At 44.1% G+C, this 21760-nt stretch overlaps 1 protein-coding gene across 1 annotated transcript in view; it reads right to left on the minus strand.

The window, feature by feature from the left end:
* The window catches only part of mcf2a (MCF.2 cell line derived transforming sequence a), a 176088-nt gene that overhangs the window by 2655 nt on the left and 151673 nt on the right, over window positions 1-21760 (minus strand). The window contains exons 26-29 of the mRNA XM_073057769.1: window positions 21605-21708; window positions 18489-18583; window positions 15874-15986; window positions 5907-6007 (exon numbers count right to left, since the gene is read on the minus strand). Of these exons, the coding sequence (XP_072913870.1) occupies window positions 5907-6007; window positions 15874-15986; window positions 18489-18583; window positions 21605-21708 (413 nt within the window). The remainder of the gene's footprint in view (window positions 1-5906; window positions 6008-15873; window positions 15987-18488; window positions 18584-21604; window positions 21709-21760) is intronic.

The raw sequence follows: 21760 nt of genomic DNA on the forward strand, positions 1-21760 counted from the left end.
TAATTATGGAGAAGGATAGGACTGGACCCAGGGTTGAGATTTTTGATTGAAGAAATGTTAACTTTGAGGAGATGCGAAAGGATTTAGAAGGAGTGGATTGGGACAATTTGTTTTATGGGAAGGATGTAATAGAGAAATGGAGGTCATTTAAAGGTGAAATTTTAAGGGTACAGAATCTTTATGTTCCTGTTAGGTTGAAAGGAAAGGTTAAAAGTTTGAGAGAGCCATGGTTTTCAAGGGATATTGGAAACTTGGTTAGGAAAAAGAGAGATATCTACAATAAATATAGGCAGCATGGAGTAAATGAGGTGCTCGAGGAACATAAAGAATGTAAGAAGAATCTTAAAGAAATTAGAAAAGTTAAAAGAAGTGAGGTTGCTTTGGCAAGTAAAGTGAAAATAAATCCAAAGGGTTTCTACAGTTATATTATTAGCAAAAGGATTGTGAAGGATAAAATTGGTCCCTTAGAGAATCAGAGTGGACAGCTTTGTGTGAAGCCGAAAGAGATCGGGGAGATTTTGAACAATTTTTTTTCTTCTGTATTCACTAAGGAGAAGGATATTGAATTGTGTAAGGTAAGGGAAACAAGTAGTGAAGTTATGGAAAATATGACAATTAAAGAGGAGGAAGTACTCCTCCTCTTTAAGGAATATAAAAATGGACAAATCTCCAGATTCTGACAGGATATTCCCTAGGACCTTGAGGGAAGTTAGTGTAGAAATAGCAGGGGCTCTGACAGAAATATTTCAAATGTCATTAGAAACGGGGATGGTGCCGGATGACTGACGTATTGCTCATATGGTTCCATTGTTTAAAAAGGGTTCTAAGAGTAAACCTAGCAATTATAGGCCTGTCAGTTTGATGTCAGTGGTGGGTAAATTAATGGAAAGCATTCTTAGAGATGGTATATATATTTATCTGGATAGACAAGGTCTGATTAGGAACAGTCAACATGGATTTGTGCGTGGAAGGTCACGTTTGACAAATCTTATTGAATTTTTTGAAGAGGTTATGAGAAAAGTTGACGAGGGTAAAGCAGTGGATGTTGTCTATATGGACTTCAGTAAGGCCTTTGACAAGGTTCTGCATGGAAGGTTAGTTAGGAAAGTTCAATCTTTAGGTATTAATATTGAAGTAGTAAAATGGATTCAACAGTGGCTGGATGGGAGATGCCAGAGAGTAGTGGTGGATAACTGTTTGTCAGGTTGGAGGCCGGTGACTAGTGGTGTGCCTCAGGGATCTGTACTGGGTCCAATGTTATTTATCATATACAATAATGATTTGGATGATGGGGTGGTAAATTGGATTAGTAAGTATGCAGATGATATTAAGGTAGGTGGCGTTGTGGATAATGAAATAGGTTTTCAAAGCTTGCAGAGAGATTTAGGCCAGTTAGAAGAGTGGGCTGAACGATGGCAGATGGAGTTTAATGCTGATAAGTGTGAGGTGCAACATTTTGGTAGGAATAATCCAAGTAGGACATGCATGGTAAATGGTAGGGCATTGAAGAATGTAGTAGAACAGAGTGATCTAGGAATAATGGTGCATAGTTCCTTGAAGGTGGAATCTCATGTGGATAGGGTGGTGAAGAAAGCTTTTGGTATGCTGGCCTTTATAAATCAGAGCATTGAGTATAGGAGTTGGGATGTAATGTTAAAATTGTACAAGGCATTGGTAAGGCCAAATTTGGAGTATTGTGTGCAGTTCTGGTCACCGAATTATAGGAAAGATGTCAACAAAATAGAGAGAGTACAGAGAAGATTTACTAGAATGTTACCTGGGTTTCAGCACCTAAGTTACAGTGAAAGGTTGAATAAGTTCGATCTTTATTCTTTGGAGTGTAGAAGGTTGAGGGGGGACTTGATAGAGGTATTTAAAATTATGAGGGGATAGATAGAGTTGACGTGGATAGGCTTTTTCCATTGAGAGTAGGGGAGATTCAAACAAGAGGACATGAGTTGAGAGTTAGGGGGCAAAAGTTTAAGGGTAACACGAGGGGGAGTTTCTTTACTCACAGAGTGGTAGCTGTGTGGAATGAGCTTCCAGTAGAAGTGGTAGAGGCAGGTTCAGTATTGTCATTTAAAGTAAAATTGGATAGGTATATGGACAGGAAAGGAATGGAGGGTTATGGGTTGAGCGCGGGCCAGCAGGACTACGTGAGAGTAAGCGTTCAGCATGGACTAGAAGGGCCGAGATGGCCTGGTTCCGTGCTGTAATTGTTATATGGTTATATGGTTACAAGTGGACAAACATTGGCCTCCTTCAGTAAGATCTTACACATTGCAGTAAGATCAACCCACATCCCTCAAATGTAGACTTAATTACTTTTGGAACATGGGAGGAAACCAGTGCACCCAGAGGAAACCTACGCAGTCATGGGCAGAAGGTACAATCTCCTTGCAGACGATGGAGGGAATTGAACCCTATACTTATGATTGTTGGCACTGTAGAGTATTAAGCCACGCAGGGAATCACTTTTGGATGTCTCTAGTGCCAGTATATAGAGTCATAGAGAGGTACAGCACAGAAACAAGCCCCTCAGCCCATCTAGTCAGTGCTGAACTACTTAAACTGCCTACTACCAATGATCTGCACCTGGACAACAGCTCTCCATACTCTTACTATCCATGTACCGCTACAAACTTCTCTTTAGCGTTGAAATCGAGCTCGCATGAACCACTTGTGCTAGCAGCTCATTTCACACTCTCACGACCCTCTGAGTGAGCAAGTTTCCCTTCATGTTTTCCTTAAAATTTTGACCTATCAGCCTTAACCAATGACCTGTGATTGTAGTCCCACTTAAACACAGTGGAAAAAGCCTACTTGCATTTACCCTATCTATAATTTTGTATACCTCTATCACATCTCCTCTCAGTCACCTACATTCTAAAGAATACAGTTCTAACCTATTCAATCTTTCCTTAAAACTCACGTTCTCCAGACGTGTCAACATCCTTGTAAACTTTCCCTGTACTCTTCCAACCTAGTGTACACCTTTCCTGTAGGTAGGTGACCAAAACTGCACACAATACTTCAAATTAGGCCTCACCAATGTCTTATACAACTTCAACTTAACATCAGAACAACAAACAGCAGAAGTTCGCTGATGACACGGCCATAGTGGGGTGTGTCAGGAATGGACAGGAGGAAGAGTATAGGAAACTGATACAGGATTTTGTGATATGGTGCAACTCAAACTACCTGCGTCTCAATATCACCAAGACCAAGGAGATGGTGGTGGACTTTAGGAGATCTAGGCCTCATATGGAGCCAGTGATCATTAATGGAGAATGTGTGGAGCAGGTTAAGACCTACAAGTATCTGGGAGTACAGTTAGACGAGAAGCTAGACTGGACTGCCAACACAGATGCCTTGTGCAGGAAGGCACAGAGTCGACTGTACTTCCTTAGAAGGTTGGCGTCATTCAATGTTTGTAGTGAGATGCTGAAGATGTTCTATAGGTCAGTTGTGGAGAGCGCCCTCTTCTTTGTGGTGGCATGTTGGGGAGGCAGCATTAAGAAGAGGGACGCCTCACGTCTTAATAAGCTGGTAAGGAAGGCGGGCTCTGTCGTGGGCAAAATACTGGAGAGTATAACATCGGTAGCAGAGCGAAGGGCGCTGAGTAGGCTACGGTCAATTATGGAAAACCCTGAACATCCTCTACATAGCACCATCCAGAGACAGAGAAGCAGTTTCAGCGACAGGTTGCTATCGATGCAATGCTCCTCAGACAGGATGAAGAGGTCAATACTCCCCAATGCCATTAGGCTTTACAATTCAACCGCCAGGAGTAAGATATGTTAAAGTGCCGGGGTTAGGACTCAATGTATTTAAGTTAACTACTTAAGAACTTTTTAAAAGCTATTATTAATGCTTTTTGAGAGGGTGATTTTAGATAGATAGATAGATAGATAGATACTTTATTCATCCCCATGGGGAAATTCAACTTTTTTCCAATGTCCCATACACTTGTTGTAGCAAAACTAATTACATACAATACTTAACTCAGTAAAAAATATGATATGCATCTAAATCATTATCTCAAAAAGCATTAATAACAGCTTTTAAAAAAGTTCTTAAGTCCTGGCGGTAGAATTGTAAAGCCTAATGGCATTGGGGAGTATTGACCTCTTCATCCTGTCTGAGGAGCATTGCATCGATAGTAACCTGTCGCTGAAACTGCTTCTCTGTCTCCGGATGGTGCTATGTAGAGGATGTTCAGAGTTTTCCATAATTGATCGTAGCCTACTCAGCGCCCTTCGCTCAGCTACCGATCTTAAACTCTCCAGTACTTTGCCCACGACAAAGCCCGCCTTCCTTACCAGCTTATTAAGACGTGAGGCGTCCCTCTTCTTAATGCTTCCTCCCCAACACGCCACCACAAAGAAGAGGGCGCTCTCCACAACTGACCTATAGAACATCTTCAGCATCTCACTACAGACATTGAATGACGCCAACCTTCTAAGGAAGTAAAGTCGACTCTGTGCCTTCCTGCACAAGGCATCTGTGTTGGCAGTCCAGTCTAGCTTCTCGTCTAACTGTACTCCCAGATACTTGTAGGTCTTAACCTACATATGTAGATGCATATCATATTTTTACTGAGTTAAGTATTGTATGTAATTAGTTTTTGCTACAATAAGTGTATGGGACATTGGGAAAAATGTTGAATTTCCCCATGGGGATGAATAAAGTATCTATCTATCTATCTATCTATCTATCTATCCCATCTTCTATATTCAATGCATTGATTGATGAAGGCCAATATGCCAAAAGCTTTCTTTACAATTCTATCTGTGACACCACTTTCAACAAATTATGTACTTGTATTCCCAAATCTCTTTGTTCTACTACACTCCTGAATGCTGTACTGTCCACTGTGTAAAACATACCTTGGTTGGTCCTACCAAAGTGGAACATCTCACATTTGACTGCATTAAATTCCATCTGCCATTTTTCCAGTTTTTCCAGATCCCGCTGCAAACCATGATAATCTTCCTACCTGTCCACTACACTCTCAATCTTGGTGTCATCTGCAAATTTGCTGATCCAATTAACCACATTATCATCCAGATCAATGATACAGATTAAAAAACAACAATGGACCCAGTACCAATCCATGTGGCACACCAACAGTTACAGGCTTCCAGTCAGAGAGGCAACCATCTACTACCACTCTCTGGCTTCTCCCACAAAGCCAATGTCTAATCCAATTTACTACCTCATCCTGAATGCCGAGTGACTGAACCCTCCTGACCAGTCTCCCAAGTGGAATCTTGTCAAATGTCTTTCTAAAGTCCATGTAGACAACATTTCACTTACTTCGCCTTCATATATTTTCCTGGTAACTTCCTCAAAAAACTCTATAAGATTGGTTAGACTTGACCTACCATGCACAAAAACATGCTGGCTGTCCTTAACCAGTCCCTGTCTATCCAAATTATTATATATCCATTCCATTAGAATACCTTCCAATAACTTTCCCACTACTGATATCAGGCTCACTGGCCTATAATTTCCTGGATTATGTTTAGAGACATTCTTAAACAGAGGAACAACATTGGCTATCCTCCAATCCTTCCGCATCTCACCCTGTCGATAGGGATGATTTAAATATCTCTGCTAGGGCCCTGGCAATTTCTGCACTTGCCTCCCATGGGATCTGAAGGAACACCTTGTCAGGCCTTTCTTAAATCAAGATCACAAGACATAGGAGCATAATTAGGGCATTCGACCCATCAAAAGTGACTAAAGCCGTAAATATTGTGCGAGAACCCTGTATAATCCCCCCTCATTTGTGACAAAGAATTGTGACAATCCCCCTCATTTCAAAAGTCCAAAGCATTTGCAATAAGGGACACAGTCTGTAATGTCACATTCAGCATCAATATCCTGGAAATTGTCCTTACCTGATGGGCTGTCGGTTTGGGATCTACAATCACCAACGATAATCTGTAAACTGTTGACGGAAATCCAAGCTTGCTGCCCACGGTTTAGATTTTTCACAAACCTTTGAAAAGGACATAACAAGTGCTGGTCATTAAACTGTTTTCGTTATTAAATCTAATACCCCATCTCCTCTATGTCCAACTACTTAACAAAATATTGAATAATTCACTATTTAACAAAATATTTAACAATTTACTATTTAACAATATCTTCACCTAAAATAGAACCATGGTGCTCATTAATTATGGATGTTGATGCAAGCTGACTTGATAACAAGACAACAATTTTCTGACATTCTGATATTCTCGAGTCCAAGCTGTGTCAGTGTTTCGGTGGAATTCATTTCAACGATGTGGGTTTAAGTTTTAGCTTTGGTTTCTTTTTCAATGTTTTTTCAGTCCCTAGTGACATCCAGCAAACTCTGAGGCCACTGCTCACTGTTTATCTTCTTTAACTTTCTGTTTAGTCCTGTTTGAATATTCTCAGGCCCATGGGTTTGATAAGAGTTCATGGTGATTTCTGAAATTGTCCCGCTGATGGATGTGTGTCTGGGATCAAGTGTTTCTGGGCTGTAGAATATAGCATGTCACAGTTATGTATAGTTCCTCTGCTCACAATGCTGTGGCAACATTTTATTCTGCTCCAAGATCAATCTAACCCTTCCCTTCCACATAACCCTCCTTTCCTTTCATCCATGTGACTATCTAAGAGTCACTCAAATGTATTTGCCTCTACCACCACCCCTGGTGGCATGTTCCATGCACTTACCACTCTCTAGAAGTTAGAGAAGAAACTGACCTTGTGCCATGTGTTGGGGGGCGCCTTTTTCTGATTGTTGAAAATGCTTCTGCCTTGATTGGTTTTGGGTTTGGGTAACGGCAGCGGTTAAACTTAAGTATCATTCTCTTACTGAATGGGATTTAAAACCCTGAGCAGAATGGAGCACAGTAGTGATGTATTATGCTCAGGGAAGCAAACAGCATTCTCAGGGTGTTATTGATCGTGTGTTGAGATGATAGGCTCCCTAAGGCACCCATCTCCTTATTAGATAGCCTCACTCTAGTTCCCCCCTCATCCCATATTCTCAGTAACTGCAGGGCAAAAGACTCACCAGCCTTTTGTCTGTACCTATCTTCTAAACTTGCTGTTTCCTTTGTGGACAAGTTCTATGCTAGTGGGCTAATATAGGGATAAGTTATATTGAAATAACTTCTGGAACTATAGGACATGCAGTTATCTCAGCAGTTTTCCAATAAAAAGGGCAGTGCTGTCTTTAACAGAACCAGCTGTTGGTCATCCTAGAAGTACAGCAATTCAATTATTACAAGGTTCAGAGTGTGTAGAAGAGGGTGCATTAGCCAGGTATGGAAGCTGGATAAGCAGATGGGGAGTGGGAGATCCTGTATATCCTGTAAATAAACATTTTTAGCATTGTTTAATGCTGGAGTCCTGGAGGAGCAGGTAAATGGGATTCCCACCCCCACCCTCTATGCAATGTACAGCAACGTCATGCACTTTGGTAGCAAAAATGAATGTGTGGGCTATTTTCTAAATGGGAGAAATTCCAAAAATCTGAGATGTGAAGGGACTTGGGAGTCCTTGTGCAGACACTCTAAAGGTTAACTTGCAGTTGAGTCAGTGGTGAAGAAAGCAAATGCCATGTTAGCGTTCATTTCAAGAGGTCTAGAATACAAGAGCAGGGATGTGATGCTGAGGATCTATAAGGCACAGGTGAGGCCTCACCTTGAGTATTGGGAACAGTTTTGGGCCCCCTGTCTTAGAAAAGATCTGCTGGCATTGGAGAGGGTCCAGAGGAGGTTCACAAGGATGATTCCAGGAATGAAAGGGTTATCATATGAGGAATATTTGATGGCTCTGGGGCTGTACTCACTGGAATTCAGAAGGTTGAGGGGATCTCATTGAAACCTTTCAAATGTTGAAAGGCCTAGGCAGAGCAGATGTGCAAAGCATGGGAGAGTCTAGGACAAGAGGGCACAGCCCCAGGATAGAGGGGTTCCCTTTCAAACAGAGATGCGGTGAAATTACTTTAGCCAAAAGGTGGTGAATTTGTGGAATTTGTTGCCACATGCAGCTATGGAGGCCGGGTCATTGGGTGTATTTAAGGCAGAGGTTGATAGGTTCTGGATTGGACATGGCATGAAAGGTTACAGGGAGAAGGCTGGGAACTGGGGTTGAGGAGGAGAAAAAAAAATCAGCCATGATTGAATGACGGAGCAGACTCGATGTGCCAGATGGCCTAATTCTGCTCCTATGTCTTATGATCAATGTGGAGGAAGTAACGTCTGGGGAAGCAAGATAGGGAGGCTGTTGAGGGGGAAGGGTCATTCTTCAAATCTTCTACAGACAAGGGTTCCTTTTGTCCTCTGCTGGATTCTTTGCATTGCATTCAGCGTTCCCTGCAAAGGATATTGCCTAACAATTGCCAGCAGGGGGAATCGGCGGGGATGGGGAGAGAGAGGGGCGGTGATTAGCATATTCATGCCTTATTGTTGAGCGAGGGGATCAGTGGACACGATCTTCCCTGTAAATAGATTGTGAATGATTTGAATGCACAGGAGATTGAAGTGAGGCCATAGACACTGTGTGTGTGTTAGTTAGACTGCTCGACTGGGAGCGTTGCTGTAGATGGTATGTTGAGTACAGGAGTAGATTGGATGGCAGGTGTGAACAGGTACCGTGTCCTGGGCGGCTCTGTCTGTGCCAAATGCCGTTGTGGAGCTGGGTACTTGTTGGACGCTGAATGGTACTTAGTGGATATGCAGTTCCTAGGCCTGCCCATCGCACCCACAGGGTGGTGCGGTTGATATGTGCCCTAGTGGAGCACCTTGTCTCGCTGGTGAGTAAGGGGGCTGTTACAAAGGTGATAGCCTTTCTCAGCATGGTGTGGCTAGACTGTCCCAGGAACCTATTTCAATGATTTGAGATTACCTGCTTACAGAGGAAGATGGCATTTGTACTGTTATTGGTCAAGAATGCTGATGGGTCGCTTACCCGATTGATCACACTGAGAGTCAGTGAATAAGATTAAGTTGGGAACCAGCTCATTAGCTATTCCACTCCAGGGTGGACTACTGCAGTATACTGGGAGGTGTCTACTGGGTTTACAGTACTCTTGTGTTTTACGTGTAACCTAGTTGGGAGTTTGTGAGAGTCATACCAGTCTGAGGTTTGGATCATCACGTTCGCAACTTTCGATAGGGTGTCCCTTATTCAGATTGTTGAAATTCATTTCCTTTATGATTGGCTAGTTTAGAAACTGCAGTGGCTTTTCCTGTTGGTTTGCTGCCTGGCATCTGGTTTCAAATATCCCGGGTATATCGAGAGCACGTGTGGGAGGTATATCTCTCTTCTTTTGTTTAAGGCAAGTGGTGCGCATAGTCATTGGGAAGGCATGTTCTGTGCATGCTTTTAGCTAATTATGTTTGTTGAATGTAGATTTGTTGAATACCCAACTTTGTAGTGTCTGTAACTTGGGGAACATAAATGTTTGGTCAAATTTTTACTGTTTCTAACGGTCTGGCCAAACTATAAGCCTTGGATAAATAGTTCAGTGCGTGTTTTCAATGCAAGGGATAAGCCTTCAGCTTCAGAGACCAACAGGAGCCCAAGAGATGCCACTATGATGTATATAGAGTTATCACGGTGGCAAAAGAGCAACGCAGGACAAATTCAACAATCGACTTCCCAGCTCCTTACTCCATCCTTCACCCTCCAGGTTTCACCTGTTACCTGGTGTTTCTCTCTCCCCTCTCCCACCTTTCAAATCTACTCCCCAACACAAAGTACACTGCAGATGCTGCGGTCAAATCAAGACGTACAAAAAAGCCGGATGAACTCAGCATGTCGGGCAGCATCCGTTGAAAGAAGCAGTCAACGTTTCGGGTCGAGACCCTTTGTCAGGACTGCTGAGTTCATCCAGCTTTTTTGTACGTCTAAATCTACTCCTCAGCATTTTTCTCCAGTCCTGCTGAAGGGTTTCGGCCCGAAATGTTGTCTGTATTGCTTTCCTAGATGCTGAGCTCCTCTAGCATTTTGTGTGCATTACACAGGGACAAAATCCAGTCACAACTTGGCAACAACGACACACGGAGTGTATGGCACATCATCGCAGACTTCACGAGGAAATGCAGCAGTACAGCCAACATCACCGCCTTGCTCCCAGACGAGCTAAATGTTTTCTTATGCTTGATTCGAGGTTGATAGGACTGAACCCTCGAGGAGAGCCAATCTCCAAGGCTGAGGTATGTAGAACATTCCAACGTGTCAACAGCTGTCAGGCAGTGGGGCTGGACGGCATCCCAGAGCATGTCCTCAAATTGTGTGCTGAACAGTTGGCTGGTGGGTTTACGGACATTTTTAATCTCTCTCTCCCCCCCAGTGTGTAGTGCCCTCCTATTTCAAACTGTCGACCATTGTCCCTGCTTTGAGAGGCTGGTTAAAGACTATATCTGCAGCCTGGACCCCTTACAATCCAGCCTACCGATGATGCCATAGCCACAGCACTACACACAGTCCTCGCTCACCTAGAGGAGAGGGATGCATACTTTAGAAGGCTGTCCCTGGACCACAGTTCAGCACTCAACACCATAATTCTCTCCTGACTTGACAGGAAGCTCAGAGACCTCAGCCTGCACCCTGCCTTGTGCAGCTGGATCCTATCAGATTGCTGACAGGTGGTAAAGATGGGCTCCCTCACCTCTGACCCTCAACACCAGTGACCCCCAGGGTTATGTTCTAAGCCCCTCCTCTACTCTCCTTACACCCATGATTGTACTGCCACACACACAGCTCCAAATTGCTGATCAATCTGCAGGCGAGACAACATTGATCAGCCTTATTTCTAGCGGTGATGGGACAGCCTACGGAAGAGAGGTTAACACCCTGACACAGTGGTGCCAAGATAACAACCTCTCCCTCAATGTCCAAACAACAAAAGAACTGATTATGGATTACAGGAGGAAGAGAGACAGGTTCGCCCCAATCAACATCAATGTGTCTGCAGTTGAGAGGGTGAGCAGTTTCAAGTTCCTCGGTATACACACCACCGATGATCTCACATGCTGGCTTTGTGGCAAAACAGTAGAACAGCATCTCTTCCACCTCAGGAACTGAAGAAGATCGGCATTGGCCCCCAAGTCCTCAAGACCTTCTATGTGTGATTTAAACAAACTCAATTCAATTCTAATTCAATAAATGATTAATATATCCATTTGCCAAGAGTGCTTTCTATCTGACTTTGCTTGGTCCGTGAATCTGATGCAATGACATACCACACACCCATGTGTCTATCTTAAATATCCCTCATATATCTACCTCCACCAGCACATTCCACATAACCACCTTGTGATCCACGGCTATCTGAAGGCTCTCTCAGACGGTCTCAATGGCCCTTTTCTTTGTCCTCCACAATGCCAAAGAGAAACTAGGTTCCACACAGAGAGCAGCCAGTAAAACCTCCACACCCAACCTCCAGAGGCTCACATTGTGCCCTCCACCCCTGTCTTTGGCACTGTTGTCCTGGTAATTGGCTTTCTTATGCTCAAATGGAACTGTCAGTTCTACCATGACCACTTGCTACCAGGCTTCTGACAGAATGACCATGTGAGACCTCAGGAATGATGATGTGATGAACTAGAATATAAAAGCAAGGATCTAATGTGGAGGCCTTTTTTAAGGCATTGGACAGACCACACTAGGAGTATTGTGAGCAATTTTCGGGCCATATCTAAGAAAGGATGTGTTAGCATTGGAGGGGGTCCGGAGACGGTTCACGTGAATGAACTCAGAAATTAGAAGGCTAATGTGCAAGTAATGTTTGATCACTCAGGGTCTGTACTTGCAGGAATTCAGATGAATGAGGGGGATCACATTGAAAACTATCCAATATTCAAAGGCCTAGATAGAGTGAACATGTGGAAGATATTTCCTATAGTGGGGGAGTCTAGGACCAGAAGGCACAGCCTCAGAATAGAAGGACACCCCTTTAGCACAGAGATGAGGAGGAATTCATTGTCAGGGACGGCTTTGGAGGCAAGTCATTGAAACATAGAAAACCTACAGCACAATAGAGGTCCCACGGCCCACAAAGTTGTACTGAACATGTCCCTACCTTAGAAATTACTAGGCTTACCTATAGCCCTCTATTTTTCTAAGCTTCATGTACCTATCCAAAAGTCTCTTAAAAGACCCTATTGAATCCGCTTCCACCAACATTGCCGGCAACCCATTCCACACACTCACTGCTCTCTGAGTAAAAAACTTACTCCTGACATCTCCTCTGTACCTGCTCCCCAGCACCTTAAACCTGTGTCCTCTTATGGCAACCATTTCAGCCCTGGGAAAAAGCCTCTGACTATCCACACGATCAATGCCTCTCATCATCTTGTACAGCTCTACAAAGTCACCTCTCATCTTCCACTTACTAACCCATCCCTCCACTTCCTCATCCAGGTCATTTATAAAAGTCACAAAGAGTAAGGGTCCCAAAACAGATCCCTGAGGCACCCCAGTGGTGACCAACCCCCATGCAGAATATGACCTGTCCACAACCACACTTCGCCTTCTGTGGGCAAGCCAGTTCTGGGTCCACAAAGCAATATCCCCTTGGATCCTATGCCTCTTTACTTTCTCAGTAAGCTTTGCATGGGGTACCTTATCAAATGCCTTGCTGAAATCCATATACACTACATCTACTGTTCTTCCTTCATTAATGTGTTTAGTCACATCCTCAAAAAATTCAATCAGGCTCGTAAGGCATGACCTGCCCTTTACAAAGCCATGTTGACTATTCCTAATCATATTATACCTCTCCAAATGTTCATAATTCCTGCCTGTCAGGATCTTCTCCATCAACTTGCCAACCTTAGGTAAGACTCACTGATCTATAATTTCTTGGACTATCTCTACTCCCTTTCTTGAATAAAGGAACAACATCCACAACCCTCCAATCCTCTGGAACCTCTCCCGTCCCCATTGATGATGCAAAGATCATCACCAGAGGCTCAGCAGTCTCCTCCCTCATCTCCCACAGTAGCCTGGGGTACATCTCATCCGGTCCCGGTGACTTATCCAACTTGATGCTTTCCAAAAGCTCCAGCATATCCTCTTTCTTAATATCTACATGGTCAAGCTTTTCAGTCTGCTGCAAGCCATCACTACAATCTCCAAGCTCCTTTTCCATAGTGAATACTGAAATAAAGTATTCATTAAGTACCTCTGCTATTTCCTTCGATTCCATACACACTTTCCCACTGTCACATTTGATAGGTCCTATTCTTTCATGTCTTATCCTCTTGCTCTTCACATACTTGTAGAATGCCTTGGGGTTTTCCTTAATCCTGCCTGCCAAGGCCTTCTCATGGCCTCTTCTGGGTCTCCTAATTTCCTTCTTAAGCTCCTTCCTATTAGCCTTATAATCTTCTAGATCTCTAACATTACCTAGCTCTCTGAACCTTTTGTAAGCTTTTCTTTTCTTCTTGACTAGATTTATTACAGCCTTTGTACACTACGGTTCCTGTACCCTACCATAACTTCCCTGTCTCTTTGGAACGTACCTATGCAGAATTCCACACAAATATCCCCTGAACATTTGCCACATTTCTTCCGTACTTTTCCCTGAGAACATCTGTTTCCAATTTCCTGCCTGATAGCTTCATAATTCCCCTTACTCCAATTAAATGTTTTTCTAACTTGTCTGTTTCTATCTCTCTCCAATGCTATTGTAAAGGAGATAGAATTATGATCACTATCTCTAAAATGCTCTCCCACTGAGAGATCTGACACCTGACCAGGTTCATTTCCCAATACCAGAACAAGTACAGCCTCTCCTCTTGTAGGCTTATCTACATATTGTGACAAGAAACTTTTCTGCACACACCTAACAAACTCCACCCCATCTAAACCCTTTGCTCTAGGGAGATGGCAATTGATATTTGGAAAATTAAAATCTACCATCACGACAACTCTGTTATTATTACACCTTTCCAGGATCTGTTTCCCTATCTGCTCCTCGGTATCCCTGTTACCATTGGGCAGCCTATAACACCCAGTGAAGTTATTGACCCCTTCCTGTACCTAACCTCCACCCACAGAGACTCCGTAGACAATCCCTCCATGGAGTCCACCTTTTCTGCAGCTGTGACACTATCTCTGATCAACAGTATCACACCCCCACCTCTTTTGCCTCCCTCACTGTCCTTTCTGAAACATCTAAAACCAGGCACTTGAAGTAACCATTCCTGTCCCTGAGCCATCCAAGTCTCTGTAATGGCCACAACATCATAGCTCCAAGTACTGATCCACGCTCTAAGCTCATCTGCTTTGTTCACAACACTCCTTGCGTTAAGATAGACACATCTCAAACCTTTGGTCTGAGCGCGTCCCTTCTCTATCACCTGCCTATCCTCCCTCACACACTGCCTACAAGCTTTCTCTATTTGTGAGCCAACCTCCTCTTCCCTAATCTCTTCAGTTTGGTTCCCATCCCCCAACAATTCCAGTTTAAACTCTCCCCAGTAGCCTTAGCAAACCTCCCCGCCAGGATATTGGTCCCCCTGGGATTCAAGTGCAACCCTTCCTTTTTGTACAGGTCACACTTGTCCCAAAAGTGGTCCCAATGATCCAGAAATCTGAATCCCTGCCCCCTGCTCCAATCCATCAGCCACACATTTATCCTCCATTCCCTCTATTCCTAGACTCACTGTCATGTGGCACAGGCAGTAATCCCGAGATTACTACCTTTGAGGTCCTGCTTCTCAACTTCCTTCCTAACTCCCTGTAGTCTGTTTTCAGGACCTCCTCCCTTTTCCTACCTATGTCGTTGGTACCAATATGTACCTCGACCTCTGGCTGTTCTCCTTCCCACCGCAGGATATCGTGGATGCGATCAGAAACATCCTGGACCCTGGCACCTGGGAGGCAAACTACCATCTGTGTTTCTTTCCTGCGTCCACAAAATGGCCTGTCTGACCCCTAACTATAGAGTCCCCTATCACTACTGGCTTCCTCTTCCTTTCCCTACCCTTCTGAGCCACAGGGCCAGACTCTGTGCCAGAGGCACGACCACTGCCGCTTCCCCCAGGTAGGCTGTCCCCACCCAACAGTACTCAAACAGGAGTACTTATTGCTATGGGGTACAGCCACTGGGGTACTCTCTAGTACCTGACTCTTCCCCTTCCTCCTCCTGACTGTGACCCACTTGTCTGTCTCCACCTGCCTATAACTCCTTTCTATCACCTCCTCGCTTTCCCTGACCAGGTGAAGGTCATCAAGCTGCATCTCCAGTTCCCTAACACGGTCCCTTAGGAGCTGCAGCTCAACGACCTGGTGCAGATATGGCTTTCCGGAAGGCTGGGAGACTCCAGGACCTCCCACATCTGACACCGAGCACAGAAAACTGGCCTCACACACATACTACTTCCTTTCCACAATTAACACAGGTAAACCTACCTTGCCTCGTCCCATCACCGCCTAAGCCCGTTGAGCCAAAGCCCTATCACTCTGCCTCCCTCTCGCTCCATTGCCCGCTGGATATGGCTGTCTTCTTTTTAAACCTTTCACGCTCTACTGGCTGACGTCATGCACCTGCGCAGTCTGGCCTCTCTTTTACCCCGAGTAGTAAAACTGCCTTTGCTCCTGAAATCAGCCGTTCACTCGCAGCCTTCTTAACCAAATATATTCAGTATAATTACAGTTGTTATTGATGGATTCCTGATTAGTCAGGGTGCCAGAGGTTACAGGGAGAAGGCAGGAGAATGGGATTGAGAGGGATAATACAACAAACATGATTGAATGGCGAAGCAGACTCAATGGGCCAAGTGGCCTAATTCTGCTCCTATATCTTATGGTTTTATAGGAGGTGGACCTCTTCCGTTTCCCACTTCGCTGGGATTTGCTGGTCAATCTTACCACTGCCCCTCTCCATTTTCGTGCATCAGTTGGACCACATCTCCACTTTTGATCAATAGTTCCTCAGCATCTTGACCTTGTCCATCAGTGTGAGCCTTGTACCTTCCAGGGGACTGTGTCAAAAACAGATAATGCACAGTGTTATTACAATATAACACAAGGCAGTTCTTCCAAAATGATTAAACACACAAAACGGAGAAGTTCCCAGCATATATTAAGAAAGTTGAAATCCCCATAACAACAACTCTATTATTTTTACACATTTCCTTAATCTGATACATATCTGTTCCTCAGTCCCCCGGTGATTGTAGCACCGTGTGATTGCACCCTTCCTACTCCTGAGTTCCAAATAAAGTCAGTGTCTGATCCTCCATTATGTTCAGCTGTGATATTGTCCTGACAATTCTGGCCACACTCCCCCCCTCCCCCACCAACCCTTTACCTCCTGCTCTATCTTTACTAAAAATTTGAAAACCTGGTACATTAATCAGCCGTTCCTGACCCTCTCTCAACCAAGCTTCAGTAATGGCTATTACATCGTTGTTCTATGTACTGAGCCATGCTTTAAGTTCATCACCCTTATCCTACAGATTTTCATGTGTAAACCCTCACCTCCCTGCTCTCCCACTAGAGGGCAGTAGAGTCTGGAATGTTCACATATCTACGTCAGAGCCAAGTGTTGTCACTCTGAGATCTGAGCGTCCGTATCTAAGGTTGTGTCACTCCAAGTGGGATTTACTGGGACTTTAAAGGGTTAACATATTAGTAGTTTTTGATAGCTCTGGGCCTGTACTCACTGGAGTTTAAAAGAATGAGGGAAGAATTCATTGAAACTAATTGAATATTGAAAGGCCTACAGTAGATAGAGTGCACATGCAGATACTGTTTCCTATAGTGGGGGAGCCTAGAACCAGAAGGCACAGCTTCAGAATACAAGGATGTTACTCAAAAACTTCTATAGATTTACCGTGGTGAGCATTCTGACAGGCTGCATCACTGTCTGGTATGGAGGAGCCGAAAGAAGCTGTGGAAGGTTGTAAATCTTGTCAACTCCATCTTGGGTACTAACCTACAAAGTACCCAGGACATCTTCAGGGAGCGGTGTCTCAGAAAGGCAGCGTTTATTATTAAGGACCTCCAGCACCCAGGGCATGCCCTTTTCTCACTGTTAGCATCAGGTAGGAGGTACAGAAGCCTGAAGGCACACACTCAGTTATTCAAGGAACAGCTTCTTCCCCTCTGCCCTCAGATTCCTAAATGAACATTGAATCTTTGGATACTACCTCACTTTTTTTTTAAACACACAGTATTTCTATTTTTGCACTTTTTAAAATCTATTCAATATATGCAATTGATTTACTTGTTTATTTATTATTATGTCTTATTTTATTTTTTTCTCTCTGCTAGATTATGTATTGCATTGAACTGCTGCTGCTAAGTTAACAAATTTCACCTCACATGCCGGTGATAGATAAGCCTGATTCTGATTTAGACCAGGAATGAGGCGGAATTTCTTTAGCCACAGGGAGGTGAATGTGGAATTCATTGCCACAGGAGGCTGCGGAGGCCAAGTCACTGGGTGCATTTAAAGTGGAGAATGATAGTTTCTTGATTAGTCAGGGTGTCAAAGGTTACGGAGAGAAGGCAAGAGAATGGGGTTGAGAGGGATAATAAATCAGCCATGATGGAATGGTGGAGCAGACTTGATGGGCCAAATGGCCGAATTCTGCCCCTATGTTTTATAGTTTTATGATTCATGGATAAATATTAGTCTGAATTATAGATAGATAAATAGATAGATAGATACTTTATTCATCCCCATGGGGAAATTCAACATTTTTTTTCCAATGTCCCATACACTTGTTGTAGCAAAACTAATTACATACAATACTTAACTCAGTAAAAATATGATATGCATCTAAATCACTCTCTCAAAAAGCATTAATAATAGCTTTTAAAAAGTTCTTAAGTCCTGGCGGTTGAATTGTAAAGCCTAATGGCATTGGGGAGTATTGACCTCTTCATCCTGTCTGAGGAGCATTGCATCGATAGTAACCTGCCGCTGAAACTGCTTCTTTGTCTCTGGATGGTGCTATGTAGAGGATGTTCAGGGTTTTCCATAATTGACAATAGCCTACTCAGTGCCCTTCGCTCAGCTACCGATGTTAAACTCTCCAGTACTTTGCCCACGACAGAGCCCGCCTTCCTTACCAGCTTATTAAGACGTGAGGCGTCCCTCTTCTTAATGCTTCCTCCCCAACACACCACCACAAAGAAGAGGGCGCTCTCCACAACTGACCTATAGAACATCTTCAGCATCTCACTACAGACATTGAATGACGCCAACCTTCTAAGGAAGTACAGTCGACTCTGTACTCACACTCACCCTGTTCCTCCTTTTTGAACAGCACTGTAAAAATTTTAACACACTTCTCAAAGGGAGATGCAGAGAGGGGGTCATTTTAATTTAGAGCATAGAACAGTTCAGCTTGATACAGGTTCTTTGCCCCACAGAGTTGTGGAGGAGGGAAGTGTTAGTCTGATATTGACCATCACGAGTCGAAGGATCTGTACTGTGCTGATCAGACGGGGTCTTTGAGGGAGCAGCAACTCACCAGTTGGCTTGCATCCTCCTCCTCTGTGTCGTTGTTGCTCGACCAACCCTCATTTCCCTCCGATCCTTCATAAAAATGGGATCTTCCAGGCCAATCTGCAGGAGGAAGACAGTTAATTCACTGTGCCTTCTGTCGTCCCGATCGCAACGTGAGACCTATTGTGGGAGGGGGTACAGAGTTATTTCTGAGGCCATGCAGAATTGAAGTCCTATCAAGAGAACTCTGATCTTACTGAAGTTTGGAAATAAAGCACTCCAGAAAGCGTGGAGCTGTTGGATTGTTGTCAATGCTAAATGACTTATTATTAATTTTACTTGGAGATACAGTGCAAAACAGGCCCTTCTGTCCCTATGAGCCGTGCTATCAGCAACTCACTGATTTAACCCTGGCCTAATCACAGGGCAAGTTACAATGACCAATTAATCTACTAACTAGTACATCATGGAATGTGGGAGGAAACTGAAGCCCCCGCAGGAAACCCACATGATCTCAGAGAGAACGTACAAAATCCGTACAGACGATGCCGGAATTGAACTCATTGAGCTGCAATGGCGTGAAGCGAACCGCTACGCTACCATGACCCCAGGACAGGACACCTTCTGCTCCTGCGTTACAACTGTCCCACACTATGGAGACAGTTAATCTGGATCCTTAAGGTAACTCATCCAAACCATGTTGTCAAGGAAACTGGACACACCATAAGATACAGGAGCTGAACTAGGCCATTTGACCTCTCTTCTGTACCACGGCTGATTTATTTTCTCTTTCAATCCTATTCTCCTGCCTTCTCCCCGTAACCTTTCACACCCTGACTAATCAAGGGCCTATCAAGCCCCACTTTAAATATATCCAGCTGTCTGTGCCAATGAATTCCATGGATTCATCACCCCATTGGTTAAAGAAATTCCTCTTCATCTCCATTCTAAATGGATGTCCTCTATTCTTAGGCTGTGTCCGTTCTGTCTTGGTCTTTCAATATTCCATAGGTTTCAATGAGATTCCCCCTGATTTTCCTGAACTCCAGCAAGTACAGGCCCAGAGCCATCAATTACTCCTGATATGTTAACCCTTTCATTTCCAGGATGATTCTCATGCACTCACTCTGGACCCTCTCTAATGTCAGCACACTGTTTCTTGGATAAGAGGCCCGGAACTGCTCACAATATTCCAAGTGGAGTCTGGCAACATCTTACAAAGCCTCAGTGCTACCCGACCTGCTGAGTTCCTCCAGCACTTCGAGTGTGTTGCTCTAGATTTCTAGAATCTGCTGAATCTCTTGTGTTGAGTAATACATCCTTGCTCTTATATTTTAGTCCTCTTGAAATGAAGGATAACATTGCATTTGCCTTCCCCACCAAAGACTCAAATTTAACATTAAATTGTGCAATGTGGACCTGTTCACGAATGTTCAATCATTTTGAAACAACTTTATATAAGGGGTAGAGTTTCTTAGTAAACTGCTTTCCGGGAACTGTGATGACAAGGTGAGATTCGCAGTGCCGAAATTCTCAGAGCAGTGTGGCTTCCTGTGCTAAATGTTGGATTCCTTCTGATACAGAGATAACCACAGGAAGGAAGCTCTGACTGCGGCACTCCTCAGGCTGATGGACGCAGTCGGTCAGCTGGCAACAGCTGCAAAGCTGACTCGATGCTGCAGCGTGGACACAAAATGCTGGTGGAACACAGCAGGCCAGGCAGCATCTATAGGGAGAAGAGCTGTCGACGTTTTGGGCTGAGACCCTTCGTCAGGACAATTTACACTGACTAATTAACCTCCCAACTGGTACCGTTTTGGAACGTGGAAGAAATCAGAAGACCTGTAGGAAACCTACGCAGTCGCGGGAAAAGTGAACAAAAGTCCTTACAGACTTGGTAGGAATTGAACCTGGGTCACCGGTTCTGTAAAGTGCTGTGTGAACCTCTACACTATCGTGCCACCCCAGAGTGCACTACAGGTCATGTCTAACCAATCATAGAGCTTCTCAAGGAAGTAATCAGGAAGATTGATGAAGGAAAGACAGTGGATGTTGTCTACGTGGGAAGCTGGTCAGGAAGGTTCAGTTGCTCAGCATTCAGGATGAGGTAGTCAATTGGATTAGACATTTTCTTTGTGGGAGAAGCCAGAGAGTGGTAGTAGAGGGTTGACACCCTGATTGGAGGCCTGACAGTGGAGGTGAGCTGCAGGGATCGGTGCTGAGTCCATTGTTGCTTGTCATCTATATCAACAATCTGGATGTAAACTGGATCAGATTTGTGGACACCAAGATTGGGGATGTAGTGGACAGCGAGGGAGGCTATCAAAGCTTGCAGTGGGTTCTGAACCAGTTGAAAATGGGCTGAATAGTGGCAGATGGAATTGAATGTGGACCAGTGTGTGGTGCTGTACTTTGGGAGGACCAGCCAGGACAGTGAGAGGTAGGGCACTGAGGAGTGTGGTAGAACGGCGAGATCTGGTAATACCGATCCATAATTCCTTGAAAGAGGTGTCACAGGGTCATAAAGAGAGCTTTAGGCATGTCGGCCTTCAGATATCTAAGTATGGAGTACAGGACTTGGGGTGTTATGTTGAAGTTGTCCAAGACATTGGTGGGGCTTAATTTGGAGTATTCTGTACAGTTCTGGTAACCTACCTGAAGGAAAGATATCAATAAGATTGAAAGAGTGCACAGAAAATTTACAAAGAATTATAGGGAAAGATTGAATAGGTTAGGACTTTATTCCCTGGAGTGTAGGAGAATGAGGGGAGGTTTGATAGAGGTATACACGATTATGTGGGTATAGATAGGGTAAACGCATGCAATCTTTTTCTACCGATGTTGGGTGAGACTAGAACCACAGGTTAAGGGTGAAAGGTGAAATATTTAACGGGAACCTGAAGGGGAACTTCTTCACTCGTAGTGTAGTGCAATTGTAGAACAAGCTGCCAGCAGAAGTGGTGGACATGGGTTCAATTGTAACATTTTTAAACAGTTGAAATAAGTACATGCAAGGAGGGCAATAATCCAGGTGTGAGTTGATTGAACTATGCACAATAAGATCTTGGCCTGGCCCAGATTGGCAGAAGACCTGTTTCTAATCTGTGAATTTGAGGTGCTGTGTTTGGCGCTTTGCAGTACCTGTCCGTACCCTCTGTGGTGACAGAGGGAACGTGTCCAAAACCACGGGTCTTGTGAAATCGCCATCGTTCTCCTCCGAACTCACAGAGGCTCTCTTTTGTTTCCTGTGGGGGAGAAGATGACCATAGATGGGTTATGGATGAATCCTGTAGACGT

This window comes from Hemitrygon akajei, chromosome 10 (assembly GCF_048418815.1).
Source record: "Hemitrygon akajei chromosome 10, sHemAka1.3, whole genome shotgun sequence".
In the NCBI taxonomy this organism is placed as follows: Eukaryota; Metazoa; Chordata; class Chondrichthyes; order Myliobatiformes; family Dasyatidae; genus Hemitrygon; species Hemitrygon akajei.